Source organism: Grammomys surdaster, unplaced genomic scaffold (assembly GCF_004785775.1).
Source record: "Grammomys surdaster isolate TR1022 unplaced genomic scaffold, NIH_TR_1.0 166, whole genome shotgun sequence".
NCBI classification, from domain to species: Eukaryota; Metazoa; Chordata; class Mammalia; order Rodentia; family Muridae; genus Grammomys; species Grammomys surdaster.
The window spans coordinates 12,086,478-12,114,295 of NW_021604614.1; the positions used below are offsets into that span (position 1 = coordinate 12,086,478).

The 27,818-nt window shown below is 49.0% G+C and overlaps 3 protein-coding genes and 1 non-coding gene across 6 annotated transcripts in view; 3 read left to right on the forward strand and 1 right to left on the reverse strand.

Annotated features, from left to right (window-relative positions):
- The first annotated feature begins 11 nt into the window (after nt 1-11).
- Cdk2ap1 (cyclin dependent kinase 2 associated protein 1) lies at nt 12-8,257 on the forward strand. Its single transcript, XM_028766095.1, has 4 exons — nt 12-100; nt 4,224-4,318; nt 5,652-5,778; nt 7,530-8,257. The coding sequence occupies exons 1-4, from the start codon at nt 46-48 to the stop codon at nt 7,595-7,597; spliced, it is 345 nt and encodes a 114-aa protein (XP_028621928.1). The 5' UTR covers nt 12-45; the 3' UTR covers nt 7,598-8,257.
- A 3,143-nt stretch (nt 8,258-11,400) lies between these two features.
- Nucleotides 11,401-25,898, reverse strand: CUNH12orf65 (chromosome unknown C12orf65 homolog). The gene is made up of 3 exons (XM_028766233.1): nt 25,790-25,898; nt 13,880-14,185; nt 11,401-12,163 (listed from the first exon to the last, which is right to left on the reverse strand). Exons 1-3 carry the CDS (start codon nt 25,883-25,885, stop codon nt 11,900-11,902), a joined length of 666 nt encoding a protein of 221 aa, XP_028622066.1. The 5' UTR covers nt 25,886-25,898; the 3' UTR covers nt 11,401-11,899.
- On the forward strand, nt 15,182-15,288 carry LOC114620196. Its single transcript, XR_003711279.1, has one exon. It is a non-coding gene; the product is annotated as a U6 spliceosomal RNA (small nuclear RNA).
- A 224-nt stretch (nt 25,899-26,122) lies between the features above and the next one.
- Nucleotides 26,123-27,818, forward strand: part of Mphosph9 (M-phase phosphoprotein 9) — a 67,469-nt gene continuing 65,773 nt past the window's right edge. For all 3 annotated transcript variants that reach the window (XM_028766161.1, XM_028766162.1, XM_028766164.1), the window contains exon 1: nt 26,123-26,230. The gene's annotated coding sequence lies outside the window, so the exon portion shown is untranslated. The remainder of the gene's footprint in view (nt 26,231-27,818) is intronic.

Below are 27,818 nucleotides of genomic sequence, written 5' to 3' on the forward strand. Positions count from 1 at the left end.
CGTGGCCTGGCCCGGCTCTGCCCGGCGCGCTCGCCGCCCGCGGGGATGTCGTACAAGCCGAACTTGACCGCGCACATGCCCGCCGCCGCCCTCAACGCCGGTGAGTGAGCGCGGGCCGCGCGCGCCGCGCCGCAAGTGCCGCCAAGTTGGGGGCTCGCGCTCCGGGCCGCAGCCCGGGGCTCCCCGAGTCGCGCGGTGCCTCGGGCGGCGAGCTAGCCGAGGATGGCGGTGGTGGGGGGGGAGGTGTCCCGGGCCGGGGCAGCACGGACGCCGCCGCCGCCTCAGCCGCGCCGCCGCCATGATTCCGCCGCCTCAGCCGCGCTGCCAAAGTTCGCGGTGCGCCTGGAGCTCGGCGGGGCAGCGGCCCGGGCCCGGGTGTGAGCGGCGGAGCGGCCGCCGATGGCGGGGAAGCGAGGGCGCGGGCGGCCGGGCGAGGAAGGCTTTTCCCCCCAGCTCCCCCCCTTTTTTCCCCATTTCCTTCCCTTAGGCTTTTTGGGCGGCTCGGCGAGGGCCCCTGCCGGCAGGAGACGGGCGGCGCAGGGAGCGAGGCGCGGGGCTCCGAGGGTTGGCCGAGTGGGACAGGCCGGGGCCGGGCCGCGTGCGGGGCGGTGCGAGGGGGCCGGGCGGCCGCGGGCCGAGAGGGAGCCTGGCCGTGGTCCCGGGAGGCGGGCGGGTGGGCAGGGGCCGCGGTCTGGGTAGGAGAGCGACTCCCGGTTTCCTTCACCCGGCTCTCGGGAGGCCCCTTGGAAGAAGTTGAAGTGCCGGGGCCTCGTGGGCCCTGCGGGCGGCGTGCTGCGGCTCGCCGGTCCCAGGGGTCCCCATCTCAGATCTCCCACGTGGGTACGTGCCCGGAGGGCCGCGCCGTGCAAGCCAAGGGGACCTGGTCTCCCTTCCCCTCCGGGCCTGAGAGCCACCGGGAAACTCTTGCAAAGTTCCCAGGCAGCTTTGGGCTGTGGCTATGGGCTAGCCCCGGACCCCGAGGGAACCCGGGATAGGGGTGTGAAACTGACTTCTAAAGGTGACCGGCTTTGTGTCCAATTCCAGTACCTCCTCCTCCCAGATATTTTTGTCTGTGAACAGGCCCCCTCCTACCCCCCCCCCCCAAAGAGATGCGAAGTAGTGGGGACCGGGAGGGATAAGGCCTTCAAAGGGGAGTTGGGGGTCGAAGTTGGTTATAGTCGCTGTGTGTTAAACATCCCACCCATGTTGGCACTTCCAAGTTGGAGGTCTTGTGTCCAAATGTTGATTCCAGAACTCCAGAAACCCTCCAAGCGAGCGACCTGGAGAAGCTCTGGACGTGTGTTTTAAACTTCTCTGCTCTTTGGGCTTTGGAAAAGGTTGAGATTTAGGGTAGCCAGCCTGGGAGAGTTAAAACGCTAGCACGTGGACGTAGAGGAACCCCCCACCCCCACCCCCGAGCATGCAGCCACTATCATTTCCAATGGTTTCACCCCCTTTGGGTGACAGGATTTGTTGTCAGGTCGGATTCTCGCCTCCCAGCCTTCTTGGTCAGTGTTTAGGATGGAAGGGCAGTAGGTTGCGTTGCCAGCCTGAGGGAGTCCAGAGACGTAGGCTTGATTCGAGCTAGTTCCCCGTGGGTCTCACACCGGGACCTTTTAGGGTGTGGGTCATAGTGGCAGGCCGCCCCTGGGACACTGAAGCTCTGTTCTGGACTCGCTAGCACCTGTATTCAGCTCTAGTTCTTTTTCCAATGGGGAATGCCAGGATGCGTGCCGGGGTCTCCAGGTGTCCGGCATTTTGGTGGGGGCCCGCCCGCCTGCCGGTATTACTTTGCAGAAAGCCCTTCTCTCCCCTGCCATCTGCATCCAAGATGGACTCTCACAGTGGCTCCTCCGCCTTCCCTGTCATCATCTCTCACGCCCTCCAGGCCTGCCTCCTGCTCACTGAGTTGCCAAGCTGCGGCCTGGCCGGCAGTGGCAGTGGCGGAGTTAGACAAAGCCCCCGCCTTCCCCGCCCGACAGCCCCCCCCAGGGCGCCCCAAGTGGCGGGAAGGCCGCCAGCTCCCCAGGCCCAGGCCGCTCTTTGTCTGGCGTGGGGGCGGGGAGCTGAGCCTGGCCCCAGGAGCTTCCTGGCCTCTGCCAAGCCCTCTCAGCTCTCTGCACACTGCGCTCATTGTCTGAGATGCTCCACACCGGCTGCGCTGACGTGGAACCGCCTCCCTGGCCTCCTTCAGCCCAGGTGCCGGTGTCTTCCGGAAGGAGAGGGCATGACTGGCAGAGGAGCCCCCTTCCACCCCGACTCGCCAGGGGGGCAGACACCTTCCCTAGCACTGAATATGGTGCTGGCTTAGGCACAAAGTCAGGTTCATCTCCACTCCTCCAGGGTGGTGGAGAGTAGGCTTGAGGTCCTTCACCAGTATGGGGTACTTCTCATTCTTTCTGTCCCCCCACCCCACTAAGGGCATTCCCAAAGCCATTAAACTTTTTGTTGGGGAGCATGGCCTCAAACAAGTGGAGAAACTGAGGCCTGGAAGAGTCTTGACAGGTCCCACAGCCAGGAGTGGCACTGCTGGGACAGGGGGGGCCCCCCCCCCCGCCACAGCGTTTGGGGGGGACAGGGGGGTGAGAATTAGTGAAAAGCTGGGGGAGAACAGAAGGTGTCCCTGGGGTGTCAAGGATGGCCAGGCTACTTTATACATGGTGCTGGAATCATCTAAAGGCTTTCAGTGCTCTGTCATGGCCCCACCCCTTCAGCCCTTAGCCCCTAGCCTATCCGAGCCCAGAAAGGGCTTGACTACCTGTAATGGGAAGGAGTGGAACCCACCTGCAGGCCTGTGGAGGAGCCATCTCTGATGGGGTGGTAAATGGTGTTTTGCCACAGTGGCGGACAAGCTAGGGTTGCTGGAGTGGGGTGGCAGGTCCTTAGTATGCTTGCTCAGGAGCCACATCCGTGCCCGGTACCTAAACCTGGGCACACTCTGTACCTAGGAAGACCCTTTTGGGGCGCTTTCCACTCTTGGACAGAGAAAGTGTTGGGGTTGCCAGCTTGCTGCTTAGCCACTTCTGTGCTGTGTGGCTCTCCCTGCAGCCAGGCCGGTGGGTTCAGGGCTCCTCCCAGCTCCAGCAAACCCAGCTCCTGAACTTACTTCCTCCTGCCCCTCCCCTCGCCCACACCAAGTGAGCAGCTGGTGACTTGGCCAGCCTGGTACCAGCTGTCCATCCCTGGGGCCAAGTCTGCAGAGCTGCTGTGTGTGTGAGAGACAGTTTGGCTCTGGGGGCGGTGGTCAGGCAGCTGCCGAGGAAGACTAGGTAAATTCTCCATGGTTACTGCTGTTTGTAATTCGAAGGACATCCTCTACCCGCCTAATGGCCACTTGGTTGCCATTATGGGTCTGCATGCTGCAGCCAGGGACCTCCTCATTGCATAGCTAGGGTGTGACATCGTGCTGGGCTCCGGGCCCTGGCTTTGTTCTGACTGCTGCACCTGGATGATGTCCTCAAGTGCTACGGTCCATCTGTGGGGTCTTAAGCCCCTCTTTTTGGAGTGTAGAGCTGTTGCATGAGAGAGAGAGAGGGGGGGGGAAGAGAGAGAGAGAGGGAGAGGGAGTTGTGTAGATAGTTTTGTCTTCTTTGGAGGGGATGGGAAGCCCATAGGGATTGAGGGGCTTGTCTGAGGCACAAAGGCTGTTCTCCAGAGCCCTGCCTTGTGCGTGCAGCACACCTGTCACTCTGGGTTCTGTGCTTTCATGCCTTTGTGGGTTTTTCCTGATGTATTTTTCCAGCAGAAGGTGGGTGCATAGGAGCACAGAGGTGGCTCTGTGTTAAGAAATTCTAGCCTAGGTTAGACCAACTTTGATAGTTGCCAGTCAGAGATGTAGCTTTGGTTCTCACTCAGCCTACTCATCAGAGTAGGAGTGGGATGGGGTCAGCAAGAATTAGGCTGGACACAGCTACCAGGTTCAGTTCTGGGAGTGGTCTCTCTTGGAGTTCTGTGGGTGGGCTAGGGTGGGCTGTCTTTTGAGGTACAAGGCGTGTGTGGAGTGGCTGCTCTGTCTGCCCTTCTTTGCAATCATCTACATTAGTGTCTGGCCCGCGTCCATTAGAGGTTGAGCTGAGGTCTCTCTGCTGTAAAACAAAAGTTCATGGGTGGGGTCTGGGTGGTGTGTGTGTGTGTGTGTGTCCGTCCTGTTGTAGTGCCCGGTGCCCTTTGGTACAGGTATGCAAGTCTTGGAGACCCCTAACTTTCCCTTTTCCTTGCTGCAGGAGGTGTCCACTCACCGTCTACTAGCATGGCGACTTCCTCTCAGTATCGCCAGCTGCTGAGTGACTATGGACCTCCATCGCTAGGCTACACCCAGGTATGCCAATGCCTGTGATGGGAGGGCCGTGTGGGCAGCTGGAGAAGGGACTGAGGGACACAGGTTCCCCTGTGTTTCCTTAGCTGTGGCTGAGGCTTGCCTCCTATTCTTCCCTTGAGGGACTGTTTCGGGGGACATGAAGGTGTGGGGATATAGGAGAGGGCTGGTGGTTGCTGAGCTGCTTGAGTCACTAGGTCCTTGTCTCTGTGGGTTGCATTGCTTGTTTCCTGGGCAAGTAAGGGCCAAGACAGAGAAATAGGGGACAGTATATTTAGAGCTTGGTGGTTATGATTGTGGTCCCAAGTCAGCGGCTTGGTTTATTAACTGTTTTTGTCCTTTATGAGACCATCACCCTCTTAGAGACCCAGATCTCTCATTAGTCCATTTCCTTGACCCCAAAGGTCATGGTCAGGAGGGAACTTGCTGCTACTGTACCTTTGGGTGGGATCTGTGCTTTCTTGCAACCCTTGTTGCCAACAGGAAGATTCTATGAGCCAAACCCCAGCCAGTGTTCTGGGGTTGCCATGGTGGTCTCTCCTTGGCTAAAGAGGCTGTGCACAACCTCCAGCCATGCCCGGACAGCCTATCCTATCCCAGGAGGAAAAGGAGGCCCGGGCCCGGGAGCGGGATAGGCTGAAGAAGCGGAGGCGGCGGGAGGATGGGCTGAGGCGCAGCTTGGAGCGGCAGCGCAATGCTCTGGCCATGAGGCGCCGTCGATGGGAGAAGCGAGAGGCCAGGAGGCGGATGTGCCAGGAGGCTGAGCTCCAAGGCCTGGCCTGTAGGCCTGGTGGCGAGGCTTGGGAATGGAGGCAGCAGAGGCGAGAGGAGCAGGCCAAAGCCCTGGATGGGGAGCTGGCCACCATGGTCCAGTTGCGGCAGGAGGAGGAGAGGCTGGAGCCAGGGTCCTCGATGATCTGGGTGCTTGCTTGGGCCATAGCCTGGAGATAAAGACTGTGGGGAGGCTGTGGCGAGTTTGATGAAGTTCTAGGCCCATCCTGGGTCCTTAGCGATTGTTGGGGTCCTCCAGGGGTGACGTCTTCCATCTGCATTCACTGTGGACACTTGACTCCCCCTCTTTGTCTCGTGGATCTAGGTGCTCCCAGTGACTTGTCACTTGGACAGTCAGATCTTTCCTGTGTGGATGGTAAAGTGGTTTTTCTGGATGGAGTCTGGTATGAATGAGGACTTTGACCCACTCTGGAGTTGTACCTATGGGAAGAACATGCTTCAGCTGGGACAGCCCTGGGAGCTGAAGTCTAGGTCACTTTCCCTCTCCCCATGGGTGGCCACTGTGGAGGGTCCGTCTGTCTTAACCCTTGTCTTCTGGTCCTAGGGAACTGGAAATAGCCAAGTGCCTCAGAGTAAATACGCAGAGCTGCTGGCCATTATCGAAGAGCTGGGGAAAGAGATCAGACCCACATATGCAGGGAGCAAGAGCGCCATGGAGAGGCTAAAACGAGGTAAGCATGGTGAGGGCTGAATGTTGCCTATCACTGTTGAAGGACTTTCTGAACCCAAGCATACTGGTAATATATACCTGTGGTCCTAGCTATCTGGGAGGCTTAGGCAGGAGGATGCCTTGAGCCCAGGCAGTAGAGGGTAAGGGGTCTCCTAGGGAGAGCACTGGTTGGTCAGGGAAAGGTCACTTGATCCATGGGTTAGTACTTCAGAAATGTGTGCTGTTGCAGTTGCTAGGGCAACTCTAGATTCGGTAGGTGGTTGAGGTGGGGGAATGGGGCTCATGGGGTTTCTGAGAAGGGTATGGTAGTGAGCCCTCCTCACTCCTGTGAGGCTCCACTGGCTTAGTGGAATTCTTGTATCCCTAAGCTGTCTCCCCTGTCTGTGCTCCTGTGGACCACGGTATAGGCCCGTGAGCAGCTGTGACTGTAGAGGCTACTGGGTGGTCTTGGGGTCAGGACTCCTTGATGTCTGACTGCGCCCTGCTGTCATGTCTTTAGTGCAGCCTGTTCTCTGATCTGGGTAGGGGAGCATCTTGAGATTTTTTTTGTATTTTTTTTTTAAATTGTGGCAAAATATATGTGACATTACAATTTAACATGTTAAGAGTTGAATGAAGTTCATTTATATTCTTATATAATCATCACACTATTTGTATCTAGAACCTTTTTATCTTACAAAATTGAACTCTGCGTTCCTTAAATCAGATTGCCCCCACCCCCTTGAGATTCTTGAGTGACTTAAAAGGGAGGATGATGTCACAGAGCGCGCACGGGATCCGGGGTGTGAGTGTGAAGGGTGCTGAGCAGTGTGCTGCCTCATGACAGAGCTGCTGAGGTGAGAGGGCTCTAGTTCAGAAGTTTTCACAGGAGCCTTGCAGGGCTCTAGGTTCATTGATGACCAGGAGGAATTAGGTTGATGAAAAACATCTCGGAATGAACTCGACAGAGAATAGAGACGGCCTGGGTCACGGGTCCCTGATCTGTCAGAAGGCTGCACTGAAGTCAGATTTCCCAGCCAGAGCCAGGGCAGCTGAGGGGCAAGCTGTCACTGAGAGCTGGTCTTTGCTTAAGTTCATGGGTCCTCTGTTGAGAAAGTGGCTGAAGCTAGATTGGGTACAAATGGGGACAGGGCTGGAGACGGCAACTGGCAGAGAGAGAGAGAGAGATGGCATCCCTGGTGGCATCAATATAATACTGCTGCTTCCATGGCAAAGGAAGCGAGATAGTTCTGGGAACTACAGAGTTGGTTCCATAGATAGAAATTCTCCGGAAGATGCTAACCTATGAAGTCTTAAGCAAATTTCCATCTATCCCAAAAGCCAGCGGATTGAATTATATGGATGTACCAATAGCCATTGCAGGATACATTCTGGGAGAACTGCTGGCCCTCCAAGAGTGAGGAGTTCCTGTCATATCAGCCATCTGCTGAGCCCATACAATCACATGTCACAGTAGTGTGAAAAACTTTGAGGCTGTCCTCAAACTCAAAACTCCTGATTCTGCCTTGAGTACTAGGATTGCGGGTATGAGCCGCCATGCTTGGGCATTGTATTATACTTTTTAAAGAGAAGATAACTATGTTGCTGACTTGAACTTCTTAGGTTCAGATGATCTTCCCCCATCAGAGCCTCCTGAACAGCCTGGCCTTTCTAGGTGTTTGGATGTAGCCCCTCCATTCCCTCCTCAACTGGGACTTCAGCTCTTCTTCCTGCTCTGTGAATGGCTGATGGCAGTCTCTGCTTCTCTTGCAGGCATCATTCATGCCCGAAGCCTGGTTCGGGAGTGCTTGGCTGAAACGGAACGTAATGCCAGGTCCTAGCCCCTGGCCAGTCTGAAGGCCCATCTCGCTACTCCGTGGAGATGAGAGGCTTTGTTCAAAATGGCAGTAACTTTTCTACCACAGTCATTAAGCTCTGAACCCACACTCAAATGATTGGGAAGACATTTTGCAGTAACCGACGGTGTGCATTTTAAGTAGTTAGGAATGACCCAGCTCTTTTTTCTTTCTGAGCATTTGAAAGATGTTTGTGAAGCCACTTCACAGCAAGCTATCCTTTGTCCCCAAATGCCAGTGTCCCCTTTAACCTCCCTTTGGATACATTTTCCATTTGCATCACCCCAGTTGACTTCCTTTCCATGAGCTCACCTGCCTCTGAGGAGTTGAGTGCAGACCACAGCACGTTTGCTTAGTAGCTGGCCCGCCTGTGTACAGTGTAGACCCTGCTTCATGGAGCTTCTCTGCTTAAGCGTTTGCATGACTGAGTGCTTTGAAGTCAATCTTTAAAATGCACAGGTTATAAATACAGAAGAAAGAACAATCTACCCAACCTACCAAGCACCCTGCAAATGTCCATCCTGAGACTGTAGATCTCAGTTCCGTGTTTACTGTGAGCCCATCACAACATCTGGAAGAAAACGACTGAAACTGTTGCATCTTTGTATTTATTACTTGATGTAATAAAGCTTATTTTCATTAACACTTTGTATTAAGATGTGGAATCCTTGGGGTCTTAAGTGCTTGTTTTTCTTTGTGGAAGAACAGAGTCTTACTACTTATAGTGACTCTGGCTTTGAACTCACAATCTCTGTCTTGGTTTCCAAAGTGTTGTGGTCAGCATTGGAGCTCCTGAGGGAGGGCCTGGACATGTCTGCTCAGGGATTTCCTGTCTGGCCCAGAGGCACCTTATGTGATGATACCACTAGCACAGCTGGTTTCCAAGAGTGCTTAAATCTCAAGGATGACAGAGATCCACATCGTGGGACCTAAGTGTCGTGTGATTGCCACAGCAGCTGCGTGACAGGTGAACTGCTACTGCTCCTCTTCTGCCTTCACAGGTAGGTGGTACTCCAAGGATCACCTTTTACTGGGTATCATGGCTTACTCCCAGAACTTGGGAGGCAGAGGCAGGAAGATCACGTCTGTGTAGATTAGGACTACGTAGTGAGGCACTGCCTTTAAAAAAATGAGCACTGACTGCTCTTCCAGAGGTCCTGAGTTCAATTCCCAGCAACCACATGGTGGTTCCTGGGAACCACCTGTAATGGGATCTGGCGCCCTCTTCTGGTGTGTCTGAAGACAGCTACAGTGTACTCACATACATGAAATCTCTAGTGCTGAGGAAAGCAAATTGTGTTTGAAGTATTGTATCTGTGGTCTCCATACAGTCTTTGTGTGAAAACTGACCCTGCACTGGGTTCTGCTCTGTGCTGGATGAAGTTGAGAAGTTGGTGTTACAGGCAAGAAGCAAAGAGCCCAGTCACAAAGAGTTCAAAGGCTGGCAGAGGAGGCCATGGTCCTCTCTGCATCACCATGGCAGAAAACCAGTGTACCAAAGGAGACAAACTGGAGCTGCCCTTGGCTACAGTTCCAAACGTGCCATCCTATGGGCTGCTTCCGCTCCTTTCCATAACTGCCTGTTCAAGGGTGCTCCAACAAAGGAAGCCCTGCTTGGAGTATCCCAGGCCTCACCTCATAGTATTTCCCTATCTATAGGCCTCTCATCCCCCCACCTCAAGACATGGTTGTTGGCTGTCCTGGAACTCACTATGTAGACCAGGCTGGTGTTGAACTCACAAAGATAAGGCCTGCCTTTGCCTCCCAACAGCTGCGATGAAAGGCATATGCTACCTAAAGTTCTAACAGACAAAGCTATTAACTATGGTTTAAACAAATGAAAAACCATCTGTAGCTTTGTGTGGTGGTAGTCAGTGATTCTTGAAATTGAGGAGGCAGAGACTGGAAGATCTCAGGGTTAGCCTGGGCTATCTCCAAAACCAAAGACTAAGGTCCAGTGAGTGATGATGGAAATCATGTTTTGGGACCTTATCTCAAACCTGCTTGCTCATAAACTGGGAGTGACAAACTTTTGACATACTCAACAAGTTCCACTTGCATTTCTGTTCCTGTGATAACATACCATGAAGAAAGCAACTTAAGGAAGAAAGTTTATTTATTTAGCTTACAATTTTAAGTTATAATTCATCATTTTGGGGAAGTCAAGGCAGGAACTCAAGAAGCTAGCCATTATCACAATCACAGTCAAAAGCAGAGACTATAAAAGCATTGTTGCTTGTTCTTTCTTAGCTAGTGCTCTCATACTGGTTAGGAGTCCTGCTTAAGGAATGACGCTGCCCACAGTAGGCTGGTCTTCCTACTTTAGTTAACAAGACAATTCCCATGGCATACCTACAAAGCAACCTAGATAAATTCTCCTTAAGACTCTTCCCCTGGTGATTCTAGGTTGTCTGTGTGACTTTAACTGTTAAAACTAGTAAACACAGCAGGCAACTTAGTAACATTCCACTGTCATTTTCCCTTTACCAGAAACTAAGAATAAATGATCCTTAAGCTCAGCAGTGGCCCTGGAGTTGAAAGATAATCACTGTTATTGTTTGACTCAACTTGCCATAAAGAGGAGCTTATTTAATATTGAATAATTTTTAAAAATTAAAAAAAGTTGAAAAATTGTTTTTCTCTTAACCTTTTATTTGCTCACTAATTTTTGTGTTTGATGAGTGTGGGCACATATGGCCACAGTGATGTCAGTGGACAGCTTTGCAGAGTCAGTTCTGACCTTTTACCCTTATGTGGATTTTGAGGCCTCTGGCCACTGAATCACGTTAGCCCTATTTGCTACCTTTTTAGAATAATATTGTACTACTAGGTCAGAGGTACACAAAATCCTAACATTTGGGATGATCAGACAAGAGGATTCCCTACAAATTGGAAGCCAGTCTGGGTTATAGCAAAACAAAAAAGGAACAACAAAAAAACCGTAGACATGTTACATAAGCCTGTATAATCCTAGAATATGGGAGGGAAGCAGAAAGATCAGGAATTCAAGATTATCCTTGACTCCATAGTGAGTTCAAGGCCAGATTGGACACACAAGATTCTGCCTCAAAACCAAAGAAGCATAAAAGGGGATATTTTGTAACCACTGCCAAAGTCAAGGAACTCTGCTGCCAGCTGCCCATGAAACAATGGTAACCCACAAACTGGTTACTGTGCTCTTACTGTAATGGCTTTTTGGGTGCCATACAGTACCGTTCTTTACACTTATCATTGTGTGCATTCCTATGTGCATGCAGCACAGTGCATGTAGGGGTCAGAGGGCAACTCTGAGTCAGGCTTGACAGCAAGTGCCCAAAAAAATGACAGCCGGGGACTAGAGCAATGACTCTGATTAACAGCACAGGCTGCTTTTCCAAAGGATCTGGGTTCAATTCCTAGAGACCACATGGCAGATCACAACTCTGCAACTCCAGTTTCCAGGGATCTTACACACACATACAAGCAGGCAGAACAACAACATACATAAAGTCAAATCATTTAAAAAAAAAAATTGATGGCTGGGCCTGAAGAGATGGCTCAGTGTTCATAGTGCATACTGTTCTTGAAGAGGACTAGGATCAGTTCTCAGCACCAGGGTTGAGGAGCTCACCAACTTCTGTAAGTCCAGCTCTAGGAGGATCTGACTCCTGGCCTCAGTGCACACCTGCACTTATGTGCACATGGCTATACTCCACAAGTGAGTTAAAAATAAAAATCTAGGGGCTGGAGAGATGGCTCAGTGGGTAAGAGCACTGACTGTTCTTCCAGAGGTCCTGAGTTCAATTCCCAGCAACCATACGGTGCCTCACAACCATCTGTAATGGGATCTGATTCCCTTTTCTGCCATGCATGTGTACATGCAGGTAAAAACTTTGTTAAGTCCATCAGAGGAATATTTATTTTTAAAAGGTTCTTAAAATTATTTATGTGTCTATATGAGTGTATGTTATCCTGTGGAGGCCAGGTGGCGGCACTGGATCTCCTGGAGCTGCAGTTACAGGCAGTAGGTTGTGAGCAACCCTATGTAAGTACTGGAAACTGCACTTTAGTCTTCTGCAAGATCAGCAGGCTCAATTCTGCAGCTCCTACTTATGTATTTTGAGACAGTCTCACCGTGTAGGAAAGGCTGCTACAGAACTAGCTATATAGGTGCGGTTGTTCTGAACCTTGCAGCAATCCTCCTGCCTTAGCTCTCCCAAGTGCTGAGACTGTAGGTATACACCAGCATGCCCAGTTCCAGAATGCTCTCTTTAGATGTTCCAATGCTGGAGCCAGGCACTGCCACCTTTATTCCCGGAAGTCTCTTGGTATGCCATCAGCATCGGCCTTTTTCTCGGTGATGTTTTGACTTGCTTCCCATAGTTCTTTCAACAACTTCTTCTTCTCTAGAGTCTCCTTTGCTCTTTTCTTCTTCTCTCGCTTTCTCCTCTCAGCCTCGAGCTTCTCTTTGTGAACTGGGCTGTTTTCACCGTTGTAGAAAATATCCACTTTCTCCTGGAGGATTTTCCGAGCTATCTTTCTGTTTTGATCCACAGATCGTGTTTGGTGGCACTGCAAGAGTTAATGGGCAGGGATGTAAAGATCATGGGGTCAGGAGATGGCCAGGAATTCCTAGTCCCTCAATCCACCCTTTTCTTGTCTCAGAGGGATAGGCCAGGAGCCCCTGTGAGTCAGCAACAGTGAAGACCACAGCCTTTCTGCATGTGGCTCACGGTCTCAGCAGCACACACTAGTTGTATTGTGGGACCCCCACTTGAATAATTATGAATGTGTTTTTTTTGGGCCAGGTGTGGAGGGAGAGACAGTGGATCTTTGAGTTTAAGGGGAGCCTGGTTTACATAGCAATACCTTGTCTTAAAAAGTAAAAGATTTTATTTTTGGAAGCAACAATAGCTTAAAATATTAGTGTATTTTATATGTATGAATATTTAGCTTGCATGTACGTTTGTGTAACATGTTCATGCTTTGGGCCCATGGAGGCCTGAAGAAGTCAGTTTGTGAGCCACAGGAATCAAACTCAGGTCCTCTGGAAGAGCAGCCAATGCTGTTAACCACTGAACCATCTCTCCAGCCCCAACAATACCTTTCAAACTAATTTAAGTCCTTCCCAAGTAAATATGGAAACAGTGACTACAGTCTAGCTTGTCTGGGAGCAACTGAAATATTCACATGCCATTCACAGGTGGATCCATCTGAGAGGCTAGGACATACACCTTGCTAGCAGCTTCCCACTACATGCAGTATGTCAAACTGACGTTGGGAGGGCCTAGCAGAGCTGACAGGCAAAGGAAAATGAAGCTAGTGGCAGATCAACAAGATTAGCATTTGGAATTTTGTTATGAATGAGTTTCTCAAGAAGGAGAAAAGCAACTGAAAATTTTAACTCAGGCCTTGGCTCTAGAAGCTGACCAGATGAAGCTTTCAAAGGACTGAGCAAGTACCTTGTCTGCCTCAGGCAAAGAGGACGTGCTTACAGGACTCAGAGTTGACCAAGGCTTGGAACGTCTTGGAACAAGTTTGCCCCTAGTGGTGGAGTATCAGTTGCTGGGTTGGCTGTACGTGGGAAAATGTGTCCTTGGCCTTCATGTTCCTTCAGAGGCTGCATGTGCTGCTTGGGGCCTTTTGTGTCACGTAGGTGGCAGTGGCAGTATAGCAACTCTACTGGCCTGGCTTGTATTTCAGAGGCAGTGGATCTGGGCTAAAAATCACTTGACCATTTCCTACATGTGCATTTAGTTGGGAGCTGGTGCCACCCTTGACCAGACTGCCTTTAAGGCAGGTGGCTGCGCACAGCACTTTGTCTTCTGAGTCTGTGTGCTTTGCCTCCACAGAAGAGCATATGTTAGAGACATTAGCTGCACAGGCCAGAGGGTCATGGAGGGGACAGCCCACCAGCTGAGGACTGAGCTAGGTAGCCAGCAGCAGAGTTCATTAGTTTCATGCTGGAGACCAGGGGTGGGTTTGAGAGTAGCATGCTACAAGGAGACCTGCCTTAGCCACAGCTTCACTTCTGGTGACACAGAGAGCTAAATTCAGGAACAGTAGCAAAGCCTTGACTCCACAAGACTCCAGCACCAGGCTCTGGAGACTGGCAGGAGGTCCGTCTACAGAGGAACAGCTCAGGGCTCGGGTACATCTGCAGTGCCCTGGTTATCCTGGGCTGGCAGTATGTCAGTGCTGGAATGGGCATGCCCCTTGGCTGAAGCCTGCTGTGGCTGCAGACCTGGACTCACCTCATCTATCTGGCTCTCTCTACCCCGTCCTCACCTTGACCACAATGCCGGAGGGCACATGTTTGAGCACCACACAGTTGCTGGTTTTGTTGGTAGCCTGGCCCCCTGGACCATGCCCTTTCACAAACTGTTCTTCGAGCTCACTCTCATTCAGGGGAAGCAGAGCAGGATAGTCCTTCCTGCCTGCCACTTGTACTGCACCGGCAGCCATTCCTGGGAAGAGCAGTGCTGGCTTCTGAAGCCTGAGCCCCCACTTCCCAGAGCATATCTTGATCAGTGGTGCAGGGAGACGGAGCAAAGCCCAGGTGCTCGTGGAAGACATGGCTTGGTGTGGCAGGACCTGGGTGGAGAAAGAATGGAGATTGTCTTTTTACTTTGCTCTCAAGATGACACCCTGGTTTTAAACACAGGCTTTTATACAATCCCAGTGATGGTCCTTCATGCCCAGGGCTCACAGCACCTGGGATTCCCATCCAAGTACTGAACAGGTCCAACTCTGCTCAGCTTCCAGGATCACATGAGAACTGGGCACGTTCAGGGTGGCATGACCGTAGACTACACAGTTTCTTTTAAAACACCAAAAATACTTTCAGCACACTGAGAAGTGTTAGCTCCTCAGGAAAGAGGTGTTGAGTGTGTTACTTAGAGGAGCGGGACGTGGTCTGATAAAAACATAAAAGAGCACATCGAGCAGGGCAGTGGTGGCGCACGCCTTTAATCCCAGCACTTGGGAGGTAGAGGCAGGTAGATTTCTGAGTTCGAGGCCAGCCTGGTCTACAGAGTGAGTTCCAGGACAGCCAGGGCTACACAGAGAAACCCTGTCTCGAAAAACAAACAAAAAAAACCCCAAAAAAACAAAACAAAAAAAGCACATCGAGGAAGAATTAGGACCCCAGTTAAGGACAGTATTTAAATGTGAGACCTGCATTTGTATGAGGATGTCAGTGTGAGTCTGCTTTATAGCCAAGTTAAAGCCTGACACAGGAAACTCCACCATCCATCAGTTTCCCAACTGCTGTGTTGTAATGCTGGCAGCTTCACGGGTTTGAATGGGAACATCTGTTCCCTGGGATGCACTGCCAATAATGGGATCCAACTGTCTCCTTGTTACCAAGTCAAGCAGTTTCTACTAAGGCGCCTGTTAGGCTTAAACACAACTGATGTGTGAGCGGTGTCAAGAGGAAGGAGCTGGACGTGTGTGTTAGCCAGAGAAGGTGTTTAGGACCATACAGAGATTGAGCTGCACCCTGCATGCGCCGCCTATTCTTAAAGTTACACTCCCAGGTTCAGGAAGTCTTTGTTTTTAAATAATGAAAGACTTAAAAAACCACCAGGGGTGCTCGCTTCGGCAGCACATATACTAAAATTGGAACGATACAGAGAAGATTAGCATGGCCCCTGCGCAAGGATGACACGCAAATTCGTGAAGCGTTCCATATTTTTTATTTCCATCATGTTAGAAAGTTAGGTTTCAAATTGGATGTAATAAATTATAAACTACAGGATGATAATGTAATGTTTAAGTTGGCATAAACCCACTAAAAAGAGCATTTTAAATGTATATGGTTGTCATATATAAAACTTCAATTTCATGTTACTATGTTGTGAATAAACAATAAATAATTCATTTTCAAAAAAAAAAACCACCAGAGGTTATAAGACCCTGTCTAAAAGTCTAAAAGGTTTAACTAGTGATTGAAAATACAGAAAACCAGCCAGGACTACACAGAGCAATACTGTATTGAAAAACAAAAAGCAAAGCCAGCCAAACAAAAAATACACAGCATAATGTTGAAATCACTTAGCTGACAATTGGACAGGGACTAGTAACTACCAGGACATGGTCAACCATATAGGCCTTTGAGGTTTTCAAGGGGTCAAAGGTAAAATAGTTCTTGTGAATGGGTGAGTCACAAGCCAGGTGCAATCCATCACCTGGAAAACTGGTGAATTTGCTTTTCTCCACTCAGCTCACATAGGATAGAAAAAGTATTCTGGGGATAGTCTCTGCTAATGACTTCTGGGGCTCGAGACTACATCTTGGTAAAGTGTTCAGCAGCCAGGCAATCTCAGAAACACGGCTTCCTTGCGGACCATGCCTCTGCTGAAGTGTGTGCAGGCGCCCAAGCATGGATGGGGTGCCACTTTCATACTGCCCCGAAGTCTCTCTACAGCAGACAAACCTGGTGACAATAGGTTCCTGGCATTGGTCTGCTACATAGGAAGGGGCTAGGTTCTAAGATGACTAGAGCTCCAGGACAGAAGTCCCTGGGTTTGCTTTCAGCTTGCTTATTACCCCTAACTCACTGTCGTCCACTGACTGCTGATAACTGATGTCTACCCCGGTAAGTACTGGGGAGAACCTTTGAAGACACAATGTTAGCTAGAGGTACTTTCTGGTGCTTTCTCATTTTATTTTTTTTGTCTGCTTGCCTGCCTATCTGTCAACCAGGGTGTCTATTATGTAGCTCTGGCTGTCCTGTAACTCACACTATAAGACAGACTGGCCTCAAACTCCTAGAGATCCGTCTGGTTCTACTCCTAAGTGCTGGAATTAAACGCATATGCCACCACACCTAGCAATTTTCTAAATTTTCTTTTTTCTTTTTTTTTTTTTTTTTAAAGATTTATTTATTTATTTTAAGTATATGAGTACACTGTAGCTGTCTTCAGACACACCAGAAGAGGGCATCCAATCTCATTATGGGTGGTTGTGAGCCACCATGTGGTTGCCGGGATCTGAACTCAGGACCTCTGGAAGAGCAGTCAGTGCTCTTAACCGCTGAGCCATCTCTCCAGCCCAGTAGACAAGTTTTTTTTTTTTTTTAGTTTTTCGAGACAGGGTTTTTCTGTGTAGCCCTGGCTGTCCTGGAACTCACTCTGTAGACCAGGCTGGCCTCGAACTCAGAAATCCGCCTGCCTCTGCCTCCCAAGTGCTGGGATTAAAGGCATGCGCCACCACTGCCCGGCTCTAAATTTTCCATATGAAATGTTTGCCCTCATTTATGTATGTATGAGCATTATATGTGTGCCTGTGTCTACAGAGGCCAAAAGAGGGTGTTGGATGGATTCCTTGATACTGGAGTGACAGACAATTGTGAGCCACCATATGTGTGTTGGGAACTGACCCCAAGTCTTATGTAAGAGCAGAAAATGCTCTTAACAAGTGAGTCATCTCTCTAGGCCCCATTCATTCATTCATTCATTCATTCATTCAATTCTGAAATAGGATCTGAGGCTGGGCTTGACTTTCTCATCATCCTGTGCCCACCGTTTCAGTTCTAGGATTCTAGGTGTGCACCCCCATGCCTTGCTCCTCCTCTTCCTCCTCCTCCTCCTCCTCCTCACTTCCTTGCTCTCTCCATCCCTTTCTCCTTTCCTTTCCCCTTATTCCCCCCCTTCCCCTTTATTTTGAGGCAGGTTTTCATTATGCAGCCCTGGCTGGCCTGGAATGCGTATGTAGACTTAGGATTAAAGATGTAAGTCACAGTGCCCCACTTTCCTGAAGCTTTAGGTGCAAGCTTCTGAGTAGGCAGAAGAGCTGGCACTGTAGTCTTTAGAACCCTCTTTCTATGGGAACTGAATATGATGAACTGTAACATGGTCTTCTCGAGGCTCGTGCTACGGCCCTTTTCAATTCTGTGACTGACAGTATGGTCTAAGCCCATGGCTTCTTTTTGTGATAGTCAATGTGTCCTGCCCATATGGGTGATTTTTTTTTTTTTTTTTTTTTGGTTTTTCGAGACAGGGTTCCTCTGTATAGCCCGGGCTGTCCTGGAACTCACTCTGTAGACCAGGCTGGCCTCGAACTCAGAAATCCGCCTGCCTCTGCCTCCCGAGTGCTGGGATTAAAGGCGTGCGCCACCACCGCCCGGCTCATACGGGTGATTTTTAAGACAACAGTGTAAGATATCAAAATCCAGAGCAATGAAAAGGCATGCATTAGGTGCACGTCTTTAATCCCAGCACTCAGGAGTCAGAAGCATGTGGATCTCTGAGTTTGAGGCCCACTCTGGTCTACAGAGGGAGTTCTATGACACCCACGGCAACAAAGAGAAATCTTGTCTTGAAAAATAAAAAAATCAAACCAACACCCCTCAAAAAAGAACCCCAACAACTGTTTTAGCAGGGGAGGAGGCTGGAGAGGTGGCTCAGTGTTAAGAGTGCATGTTGCTCTTGCAAAGACCATGAGAGTACCCACACTGGGCTGCTCCTTAGAATTCCACTTCCAGGAAATCTGGTGGGCTCTTCTGGCCTCTGATGGCGCACACACACGCGCACGCACACACACACACACACAAAGCAAGCAAGAAAGCAAGCAAGCAAACAACTGGTTTCTGACTGGCGAGCTAGCTCAGTAGTGAAGAGGTATATTATTACCAAGTGTGATGACCAGAGTTTGGTCCTGGGAGTCTTAATAGGAACTGACTCCTGAAAAAGTTGTCCTCTGATCCCCACACACATGAGTACTGTGGTGGAACACACACACAGACACACACACACAAAAAATGGGTGTGAAGTATATTAGAATTACCCTTATGAAAGAGTAAGTGATAAACTGTGGTTGCCCCCCGCCTGTGATCCCAGATCTTGGGAATAGAGGCAGAAGGACCTGGTGTTTAAGGTCAGCCTGGGAATCATAATATTGTGCCTCAGAATATCATCAAAGATAGGCAAGATGGCTCAATGGATAAAGATGCTTGCTACCAAAAGCAATGACCTGAGTTCAATTCCAGCAACTCACAAGATGGAAGAGAATCAGCTCTAAAACTTGTACTCTGACCTCCGGATATGTGTTATGGCATGTACTTCTTCCCCGACAAAATAATAAAATGGAATCAAAACAAAAACAATCCCAAATACACAAAGACGAAACCATGGTGAACCCAGACACTATGATCAGTTGACACGGCTACGTTAATGTCCCAAAATGGCCCTTTTCTGATTTCTGCTTTCAAGGTACAGAACAAAATTCCTTTGTGTAGCAGAAAGCTTCAAGTCCATGGTCTGACCATGGACTATGAGCCCAGGGTCTCTTTGGGTTTCTCTTCCACCAGTTTGTGAGCTAACCAAGCAGAAGACAGCAGTGATACAGAGCGCTGTGACAAAGACAGGAAGCAAGTCTGGGACAGGCCAGACTCCAGACAAAGACAGCAGACAGAGTGCTTTCATCGGCAGCTGTCACAGCCACTGGCTCAGTCTCTGCCCTTCTGTCCTGGTTCAGAGCTGACAGACACCCTGGAAGCTCTCCCACCCAACCGAGTTCAAGAAGGTCCCCAGTGTTCAGTGACTGGCTGCTTTGTTCAATGGTTAATTCCAGCAGCCAATCAGACAATGCTAGACACTCTAGCATCTCCTGGCGCTTTGGAACTACTCCAGTGACTGCTAAAAATGACAAACACACCCATGGCTCTGCTCCCCCACAGCCCAGAGAATACAGACTGGATTTCAGGTTTTGTGATACCACATTGCAACCTGAAGTCTTTAGGGACAATAAAAGCAGCTCAAATTATAGCTCACTGTAACATTACAGAAACACACACACAAAAAAAAGACAAAAAAAAAAAAAAGCGCTAGTAAGGGGACACTAGCAGCTGGCAGCTCTGTTCTGATTCCTTCCTGGGGCTTAAATTTAGGGCTGGCTCTGGACCCAGACTTCCCTGGCTCTCCTTTGATCATGGCTTCAGCTATTCATGAACTGGTGAAGTTTGGGTGGATAAGTCTCTCACCATTCAAGTCCCAACGCAGTCAAGTATAGAGAGACTAGGTCTTCTAGACCTTCCGAAAGAGAACATGAATTTGTCTGGTGAAAAATTTCAAGATCTATTAAGCATCAAGCACAGGCCTCAAGGAGCACAAGTAGTTTGCACATCAAAGAGACAGGAAGACATCTATAAATACAATAGTTACGAAAGCCCAGGCTGTACCATGGAGATAGGCCTCAGATTTTTCACAGGGCTCTTGTCAGGATTTGGAACTTGCAGACAATTTCTGCCTCGTCATCAATTCTGCCTCACACACATTCCTTCCTTCAGCTTCCTAAATCAACCTAAACCTGGAGGATACAACCCCAACTCTGCAGCAAGGCCTAAGACAGAACAATCCCAGGCTCAAGTGAGATAGGAGAGGTCATGCTGTGTTTTCAAGAGACCTAATCCTGTGGATGGGGGCAGAGGACCACTCTTACATTTCTGAGATGTAAATTGGCTGGGAGACTGGGTGTGGTGGCACAGGCCTCTAATTGCAGCACTCAGGAGGCAGAGGCAGGTGGATTTCTGAGTTTGAGGCCAACCTGGTCTACAGAGTGAGTTCCTGGCTTGCCAGGCTTACAAAAACCCTGTTTAAACACCCCCTCCCCCTAAAAAAGTTGGCTAGGGGCTTGCTTAGTAGTAGAGTGTGTGTTTAGTTAGCCCAGCCTTGAGTTTTTTCCCCCAAGCATTGCAGTAAGTAACTAAGAGGCAGATGATTACAGCCAACAACAGGACTACTGATATGGCTTAGCATGTAAAGGAGCTTGCCACCAAGCCGAAAACCTGTGTTCAATTCCTGGAACCCACGTGATAGAACAGATTCTTATGAGCAGTGTTCTCTTTTTCCCTCTCTCTTTCCACACACATACACACTCATGTAATTAAAACAACTCATGGGCTGGAGAGATGGCTCAGTGGTTAAGAGCACTAGCTGTTCTTCCAGAGGACCTGGGTTCAATTCCTGGCACAACATGGCATCTACAACTGTCTGTAACTCCAGTTCCAGGGCATCTGAAACCCTCTCACCAATGCGCATAAGACATAAAATTAAATAAATTACATATATAAAAAAAGAAAGACAGCATAAAACTAACCCATAAGGGATAGTTTATCTGAAGACAAGGTGGTCCTTAATTTTGCACTTCCTGTGTTAGACTCTTGAGTGCTAGGATTATTGCCACTACACCTACATTCAGCAAGGTAACTTGAGTTTAATTTCATTTTAGGAAAGCCCATGGGTGTGTTTCAATCTCTAGAACGGGTACTTACTTAATCATTTACTGCTCTGGACTTTCTTTAGAAAGGTAAGGTACTGAATACAGTTTCCCCTAGCTACAACCTTCATGGTATATCGACCTTGCAGAAACTTCATTAAAACCTAACAGAAAGAACTCATGGAGAGAACTCCATAGGGCACTTGATGAGAGAGGCTCTCAACAGAGTCTGCCTGTTCCTCAATGAGCACATGGCACACCTGGGAGCCTTAGTATATCTGAGGCTGGCACCTTGTGCAAGCAGGGAATCAGACTGTGTTTCTGAATCTCTGTCTTCTGTTACTGTTTTTGAGACAGAGCCTCACTATTTAAATCCCAGTTGGCCTGGAACCTCTCATTATGTAGCCTAGGCTGGCCTTGAACTCAAAGAATTCTCCCTGCCTCTGCCTCCTGAGTGCTGGGATTTAAAGATGTGTGCCACCATGCCTGCCAGACTTGGTTTGCCTTCATCCTGACACGGAGGATGGCAAGACCATTTGATGAGCGGCTTGGGATCATGATGGCAAGGATGGAGATGAGACAGAGGAGATAAAGGAACGGGATGGAAGGCAAGAGGTCCTCTAGATAAAAGAAGGGACTGAATATAGAGTTGATCTACTGAAGGTGACATGGCAACAAGGACATTGAGACTCTGGATCATCTGAAGAAAGAATGCCAAAAGGTGCCCCAGCGGAAGTATTCTGTTAGGCACACATGAGACTCCATGTAGTCATATTGGGATTGGGGGCTTGCACTCAGGGAGCAGTGTTTGCCCAGCACGCATGAAGCTCTAGGGTCTATCTCCAGCACAGCAAAAAGCAGGCATGGTGGTATATGCTTATAATAACTACACTAGAGAGGTGGAGGCAGGAGGATTGTAAGTTCAGTTTTACAGCAAGCTTGAGGCCAGCCTGGGATACATGATCCTGCTTTGATCTGGAGAAAGCTGGCAAAGGAGACCCCTTTGGGTCTGGTCTGAACTTACTAGGCTTGATGCTACCTAGGTCAAGAGACAACTAACGAAACACATAAAGGGACCAGTAGCTGGTTCACACAATATCAACATCCTCTTCCTCTTTTTATAGAACATTTCAATGCACTGAGAATTACACCCGTCCTATTTGTGGCATCTCACAGGAAGCTTCTAATTTATCAACCACACTATGAGACCGCAACGGGAACATAAGAAAGCAGAACTCACAACCTTTTATCTCAAAACTCTTAAAGCCTATGTCCCATTAATGGTGTTCAGTATGTTTAGTACTCAGATGTTTTCACAAAACTCTTCAGAGTACAGCACTTGAGCTGGCTCTGGTAATGCAAACCTGTAATTTTAGCACCTTGGAGACCGAGGCAGGAGAATTTCAAGTTTGAGGTTAGCCTTTGCTATACAGACTCAACTCCTTAAAATAAAAAAGCCAAGCCAAAAATGATAACATAAAGAAAATAAGGAAGTGTGGATTCTTTTAAGTTTGTTTATTGTGAAAGCTCATTAGTTTTTTTGTTTGTTTAAAAAGCCAAGGGTAAGCCAGGTGGTGGTGGCGCACGCCTTTAATCCCAGCACTTGGGAGGCAGAGGCAGGCGGATTTCTGAGTTCGAGGCCAGCCTGGTCTACAGAGTGAGTTCTAGGACAGCCAGGGCTACACAGAGAAACCCTGTCTCGAAAAAAACCAAAAAAACAAACAAAAAAAAGCCAAGGGTATCATAAAGCACAGGACAGCTTCAGGCTCACTCGTCTCATACGAGCTTGAAGTTCTGATAGTCCTACTGAGTGGGAGTAAAAGCCAGCTGTTTTCAACGTTTTTATTTGAGTCAGGGTCTCATTATGAAGCCCTGGCTGGCCTGGAACTTGTTATGTAGACCAGGCCTGGGTGGCCTCCAATGTGCAGACATCACCTGCCTCTGTATATTGAGTGCTGAGATTAATTTTAAAGGTGTGTACCAACATACCCAACTTTTTTTTTTTTTGGACCAGGTTGGCCTTGAACTCACGGTGATCTGTTGGCCTCTCAAACGCTGGGACTAAAAGCATGCGTCACCACACCATGGCCATGCTTGACTTTTTAAAAAAAAAACTAAATTTATCTTTTCCCCCAAGCATGTTTCATAATACCTCCAATCTGTTCTATTTCTTTAAAAAAATGTTAGCTCACTTTGTTTAACTTTCTCTTTCTGAGTCTTCCTCTCCTTATTTTATTGCAGAGAAGCTATACTGCAGAACAGAAGAGACTTTCTTTTTCTGTTCCCTTTCCATTTTCCATTGTGGGTGTGTGAATATGCACACACAGAGGACCGAGGTCTGTGCTGGGAATCCTCCTCCACTGCTCTACACCTTATTCACTGAGTCAGCATCTCAGTCAAACCCAGAGCTCGGATATGGTTCCCCTCTCTGGGCAGCTTGCTCTGCAGACTCCTGCCTATCTTCCCAGGCTGGAATTATAAGCTGGTTACCAAGCTCACTGGGCATTTTAGGTGAGTTCTGTGGATCCAAACTCTGGTCCTTACCCTTGAGCAGCAAGTGCTTCAACCACTGAGCCACTCTAAGACAGCCTTCCTGTGTAGCCCAGGCTAGCCTTAATCTCTCGATCCCGTTGCTCCCACATCCCAAATTATGGGGTTACAGGCCTGTACCTCCATGAAGGATGAGTGTGAACTCGTGTAGAGCTGTGATTTACTTTTCAACTGTGGTCATTCCTCCTTATGTGTCAGAAGAAGACCACAGAGTGAGGACACAGTCAAGTATGTCACCACAGACAAAAAGCTTTTAGTTTGAGTTTTATGGTAGCACACCAGTCCCTAAATTGCACAACTGAGGAATCTTTGACTCACAAACCACTTAAGCTGTGGTCTGATGGCATAAGTCCAGCCTGCAAAGCAACTACTTCCTGGGGCTTTGAAAGCTGAAGGTGAAAAGGCATCTAGAAGAGTGACCTGCAGATTATTTGGCTTGGTTTGGTCCAATTTAAGAAGTACCTGGAAACCACGAAAATGCCAGAGACATGCTATCTGCTCAGATCATAATTCTGGTCTATGAAATCAGGTGCCAAGGAGATCATTATGATGCCAAAATTACAGCTGGTCTTCTCAGCAGGTTCACACTGACAGACTGAGGTGTCTTGATCAAACCAAGTTAAACATAACTCACTTTAGGAAATATGAACTAGAGTAGAAAACTCATAAAAAACAGAAAGTTCAAATGCAGGGTGAGAAATGTAGCCTCACAGCAGAGTAACTGCTTCGCTGTGGGCTTTCAGCACCACACAATGAAACAACACCCACATAAAAACCTGGTCATTTTCCATGCGTACTAGGTAAGCTACAGATTTGGTTTTATTGCTGTTACTTTCTGAAGTGAGGGATGCCCCCTCCCCAGACAAACTTTGCAATTAAAAAAAAAAAAATCAATGACACAAAGCAACACCATGAAGAAAGTCACACCAGGAAACAGGAGGGAGAGATAATCCCAGCACTGGGGTGGCAGGAGGATTGACTGAGATTCTAAGCCAGCAAAGGGATGAACAAATGAATGAGACCTTATCAAAAAGCTATATCCAAGGTAAGAAACACCTGTGTCAGTTAACAAAACAGTAACAATGCTAATTCCTGAACATCTGACTCAACATATGAACAGATTAAAAAGGAATTCTCTAGAAATGGCCTAAAAAGAATATACTGAAGCTGTTTGTGCACAGTGGTTGGCCATCATAGCATTTGTGAAACAGAGGCAGGAAGATCAAGAGTACAAAGCTAGCCTTGGTTACATACCGAGTTTCAGGTCAGCCTGGGATGTAAGGGAGGCCCTCTCTCAAAAACCAACCCAACACTCAATAAAAATGCTGCTATTCAAACTCATACTATGGAAAGAAAAAACCAAAACCCGCCAAAATTTACAAAGCATTTCTGGTTTTGTGGTCATGCCTTCTGTATGGTTTGAACCTAGTAGCTGCCTTTGGATTTCATATTCACCTGTAAGAAGAAGACGCCTTTCTCTGACTGGCTGTTTGAGGAATTCACAGTTCTTACTTGAATGCAAGATTCTAGTGTCTCTAACTATTAGAATCTAATAGAGTTAATGTTAGATTAGTTATTAAAATATTAGATCTATCAGAGTTAAGAGATTTAAGGACCAACTGAAATAAGTGATAAGACATTTTGAAATATGAGGTCTGCGCTTAAAAAACTGATTTTGGTGTACGGTCATTATATTGATTGATACGTGGATGAATCAGTAGAGGCTGTAGATCTGGTATACACCTCTTGGGATTGCTACTTAAGTTTCACTGTTGAAAAATATCTGCCTAGCCAGGCTTGAAAGCATAGACCTTTAATCCCAGCACTTGGGGGGCAGAAACGGGAGGATCTTATTGAGTTCAAGGCATCCTGGTCCACATAACGAGTTCCAGGGCAGCCAAGGGTATATAGTGAGACTGTCTAAAGTATTAGTATTATTACCCTAAGTGGTGGGTATTTTAAGGAGAGGACGAGATGAGATGTATCTTTTGTGGTTTACCATTTCAAGGGCAAAAAGCTCTCCTGCATCCACGTACTTACATGACAGTGTCCAAGCACTTGTTTAGGCCCGGATACTATGTGCTACCCCTACCCCAGTGCTGCACTTGCTACCAGACAAATCCCATTGAATAAGTAGATGAGTATTGACCCGTTTCTCCTTGGGCCTCGGTGGAACTATCCTGTCCAGAGCTGCGAACTCTCCTTCTCTCCTCGCGTTATGTGCTTGGAGAGACACACAGCCGATCTCCTTAAATTTCGGGTAAAGTGAGTCCAGATAGTTTAGCTCAGGGGTCAGGCTGGAAAAGACCTCATGTAAGTTTGGTGACGGAAGTCGGAAGTAGGTCTGGAGGTCCAGCTTCAGTGTCTCATTCCAGAGCCTCTGACAGTAGTAACCAGCCCTAGTCCGAGCCCGGCTTTGCAGACGCTTACCTGGTTCTGCACCTGCCTCCGGCCGGAAGCATTCAGCGAGACTGTAAACCACAGTGAATTGAGGACTGGGGAGCTGAGTTTTCCAGGTCTGCGCATGCGTTATACTCCTCCCACGGCTTCCCCAGCCTACCAGAGGCTCATTCCCACTAACTGCGCACGCGAGAAACCGGGGCGTCTTTCCCGCAGTTTCTAGAGAACCAATCAGCAGAGGTCTTGGCCTCAAGCCCCACCCTCTCACGCCTCCGGCGTCGCCTTGCCCTCTTTGGCGCGAGCTGCGCGTCAGGGAACTAGGGAAGGTGCGCGCGCTGCGCTCGCCGGCTCGGCCCTCTTCCGAGCAACCAATCGCGGGTGAGACGCCGGGCGCGCGCACGCTCCTTGGAATTTAACGGTCGCGTGAGGCCAATCTCCCGGTACCGACATAGGCAGAGGCGAGGAGGCCAGGTAAGCGGTCGCGGCTTGTGGGGAGCTGCTGCCGCGAGGGCTGAGGGCAGAGTCCTAGACGACTCCATCAGAGTGGACCCCCTGGGTGCGTTGACAGGCTAGGGTGAAGGTTGCCGGCTACCCCCGGTGGTCAGTGCGGCTCTGCGGGTGCATGCGCCTTTTCTAGACTCGTGCCCTTGAGTGACATCAGCGAGGCCCAATCGGATTGCTGCCTTTGCTAGGGGCGTGAGTGTCTTGCCCTCCCCCTCCCTCTCCCCTCCCCTCCCTGGTAGTGGTACTCCGACTCCTTTTGGAAATCTCAGTGGTCGTGAGTAACGGTTCTCCATCATCTCTATGTCCTCTCGCCTCCGGCCTGGAGTCAGTGTTCGCTGCCAGTGACTAGCATCTGACTTCAACACCTGAATCCATTTCATGCTGGTTCCTTTCAGCCTCTCCGCAAAGAGGAAGCATAGTGAACTTTAAAATTGTTAACGCAACTCCATCACTTTCTGCCTCCAACCCCAATGGGTTGTAGGATGAGGGACAGAAGCATCTTTTTTCCCCCTGTAAAGTTTATCTCGGATTCCCCTTTTCTTTTCGCCTCGACCTTCCCCCTGCCTGGAGAAGCGTCATCGAGTTTCTAGTGGTGTTTATCTGAATCTCCTGCATCCGGATTACTTGAGCGGAGGTGGGGTCGGGGAGAAGAGGTGGGACTGTAGATCACCTCTCTGGAGGACTTGTGGTCATTTGAATCCAGGTATTTTCGTTGCCAGTTGGAAGAGGCAGCCCCTGGATTTTTCAATACCCCATTTGTCATTGGTGATAGGCTTGACACTGAGGTGGTGAGGTGAGGAAAGCAAAGCCCATTTACTTAGGTCTGGTTACCCTTGGCCTCTGTACCTGTCCTGAAGGGAATGTTTCCTTAACTTTAATGAACTGATTGTATTCTTTTAAGCCCTGGAAAGTGAGAGTTCAGTGGGATAGGAACGGGAGAGAGTTCTTCTGATGCAGTCTCTAAACTTCCCATTTTGTAAACAGCTTAGGACTTTGTTTTTCTCCAACCCCCCTCCCACTCCTTTTTCTTTTCCCCCATCTTTTTGGTTTTTCGAGACAGGGTTTCTCTGTGTAGCTCTGGCTGTTCTGGAACTCACTCTGTAGACCTGGCTGGCCTCAAACTCAGAAATCCACCCGCCTCTGCCTCCCAAGTGCTGGGATGAAAAGCGTGGGCCACCACTGCCTGGCTCCCCCATCTTTTTAAATAACAGATTCCAGAGGGAGGGAGGGAGGAAGCATATGATTGGGCTTAGAGTAGCAAATTTATCTCTGCCTTTAGTAAGATTGTAGTTAACTTGTCAGGTAATAGTCTTTCAAGAAGTTAATACACAGGCTCTGTATTGAGAAGTGTACACCCCACTATTTTTTATCAGTTAAATAGCTCTTCCCTTACCCTCAAGACAGGGTTTCTCTGTGTAGCCCTGGCTGTACTGGAACTCACTCTGTAGTGAGGCTGGCCTTGAACTCAGAGATCTGCCTGCCTCTGGGTCCTGAGTGCTGGGATAAAGGTGCATGCTGCCATCACAGCCCTGGTGGCTTCTTAAGTCAACAAGTA

Bases quoted from the DNA above. Each gene is read 5' to 3' on its own strand.
- Cdk2ap1 (XM_028766095.1), top strand. From the start codon at position 46: ATGTCGTACAAGCCGAACTTGACCGCGCACATGCCCGCCGCCGCCCTC. The intron at 101-4,223 runs GTGAGTGAGCGC...TCCTTGCTGCAG, and splicing joins CGCCGCCGCCCTCAACGCCG to GAGGTGTCCACTCACCGTCT. The intron at 4,319-5,651 runs GTATGCCAATGC...TTCTGGTCCTAG, and splicing joins CATCGCTAGGCTACACCCAG to GGAACTGGAAATAGCCAAGT.
- CUNH12orf65 (XM_028766233.1), bottom strand. From the start codon at position 25,885: ATGCGCAGACCTGGAAAACTCAGCTCCCCAGTCCTCAATTCACTGTGG. The intron at 14,186-25,789 runs GTAAGCGTCTGC...TTCTCCACCCAG, and splicing joins GGAGGCAGGTGCAGAACCAG to GTCCTGCCACACCAAGCCAT. The intron at 12,164-13,879 runs GTGAGGACGGGG...TAACTCTTGCAG, and splicing joins CCTCCGGCATTGTGGTCAAG to TGCCACCAAACACGATCTGT.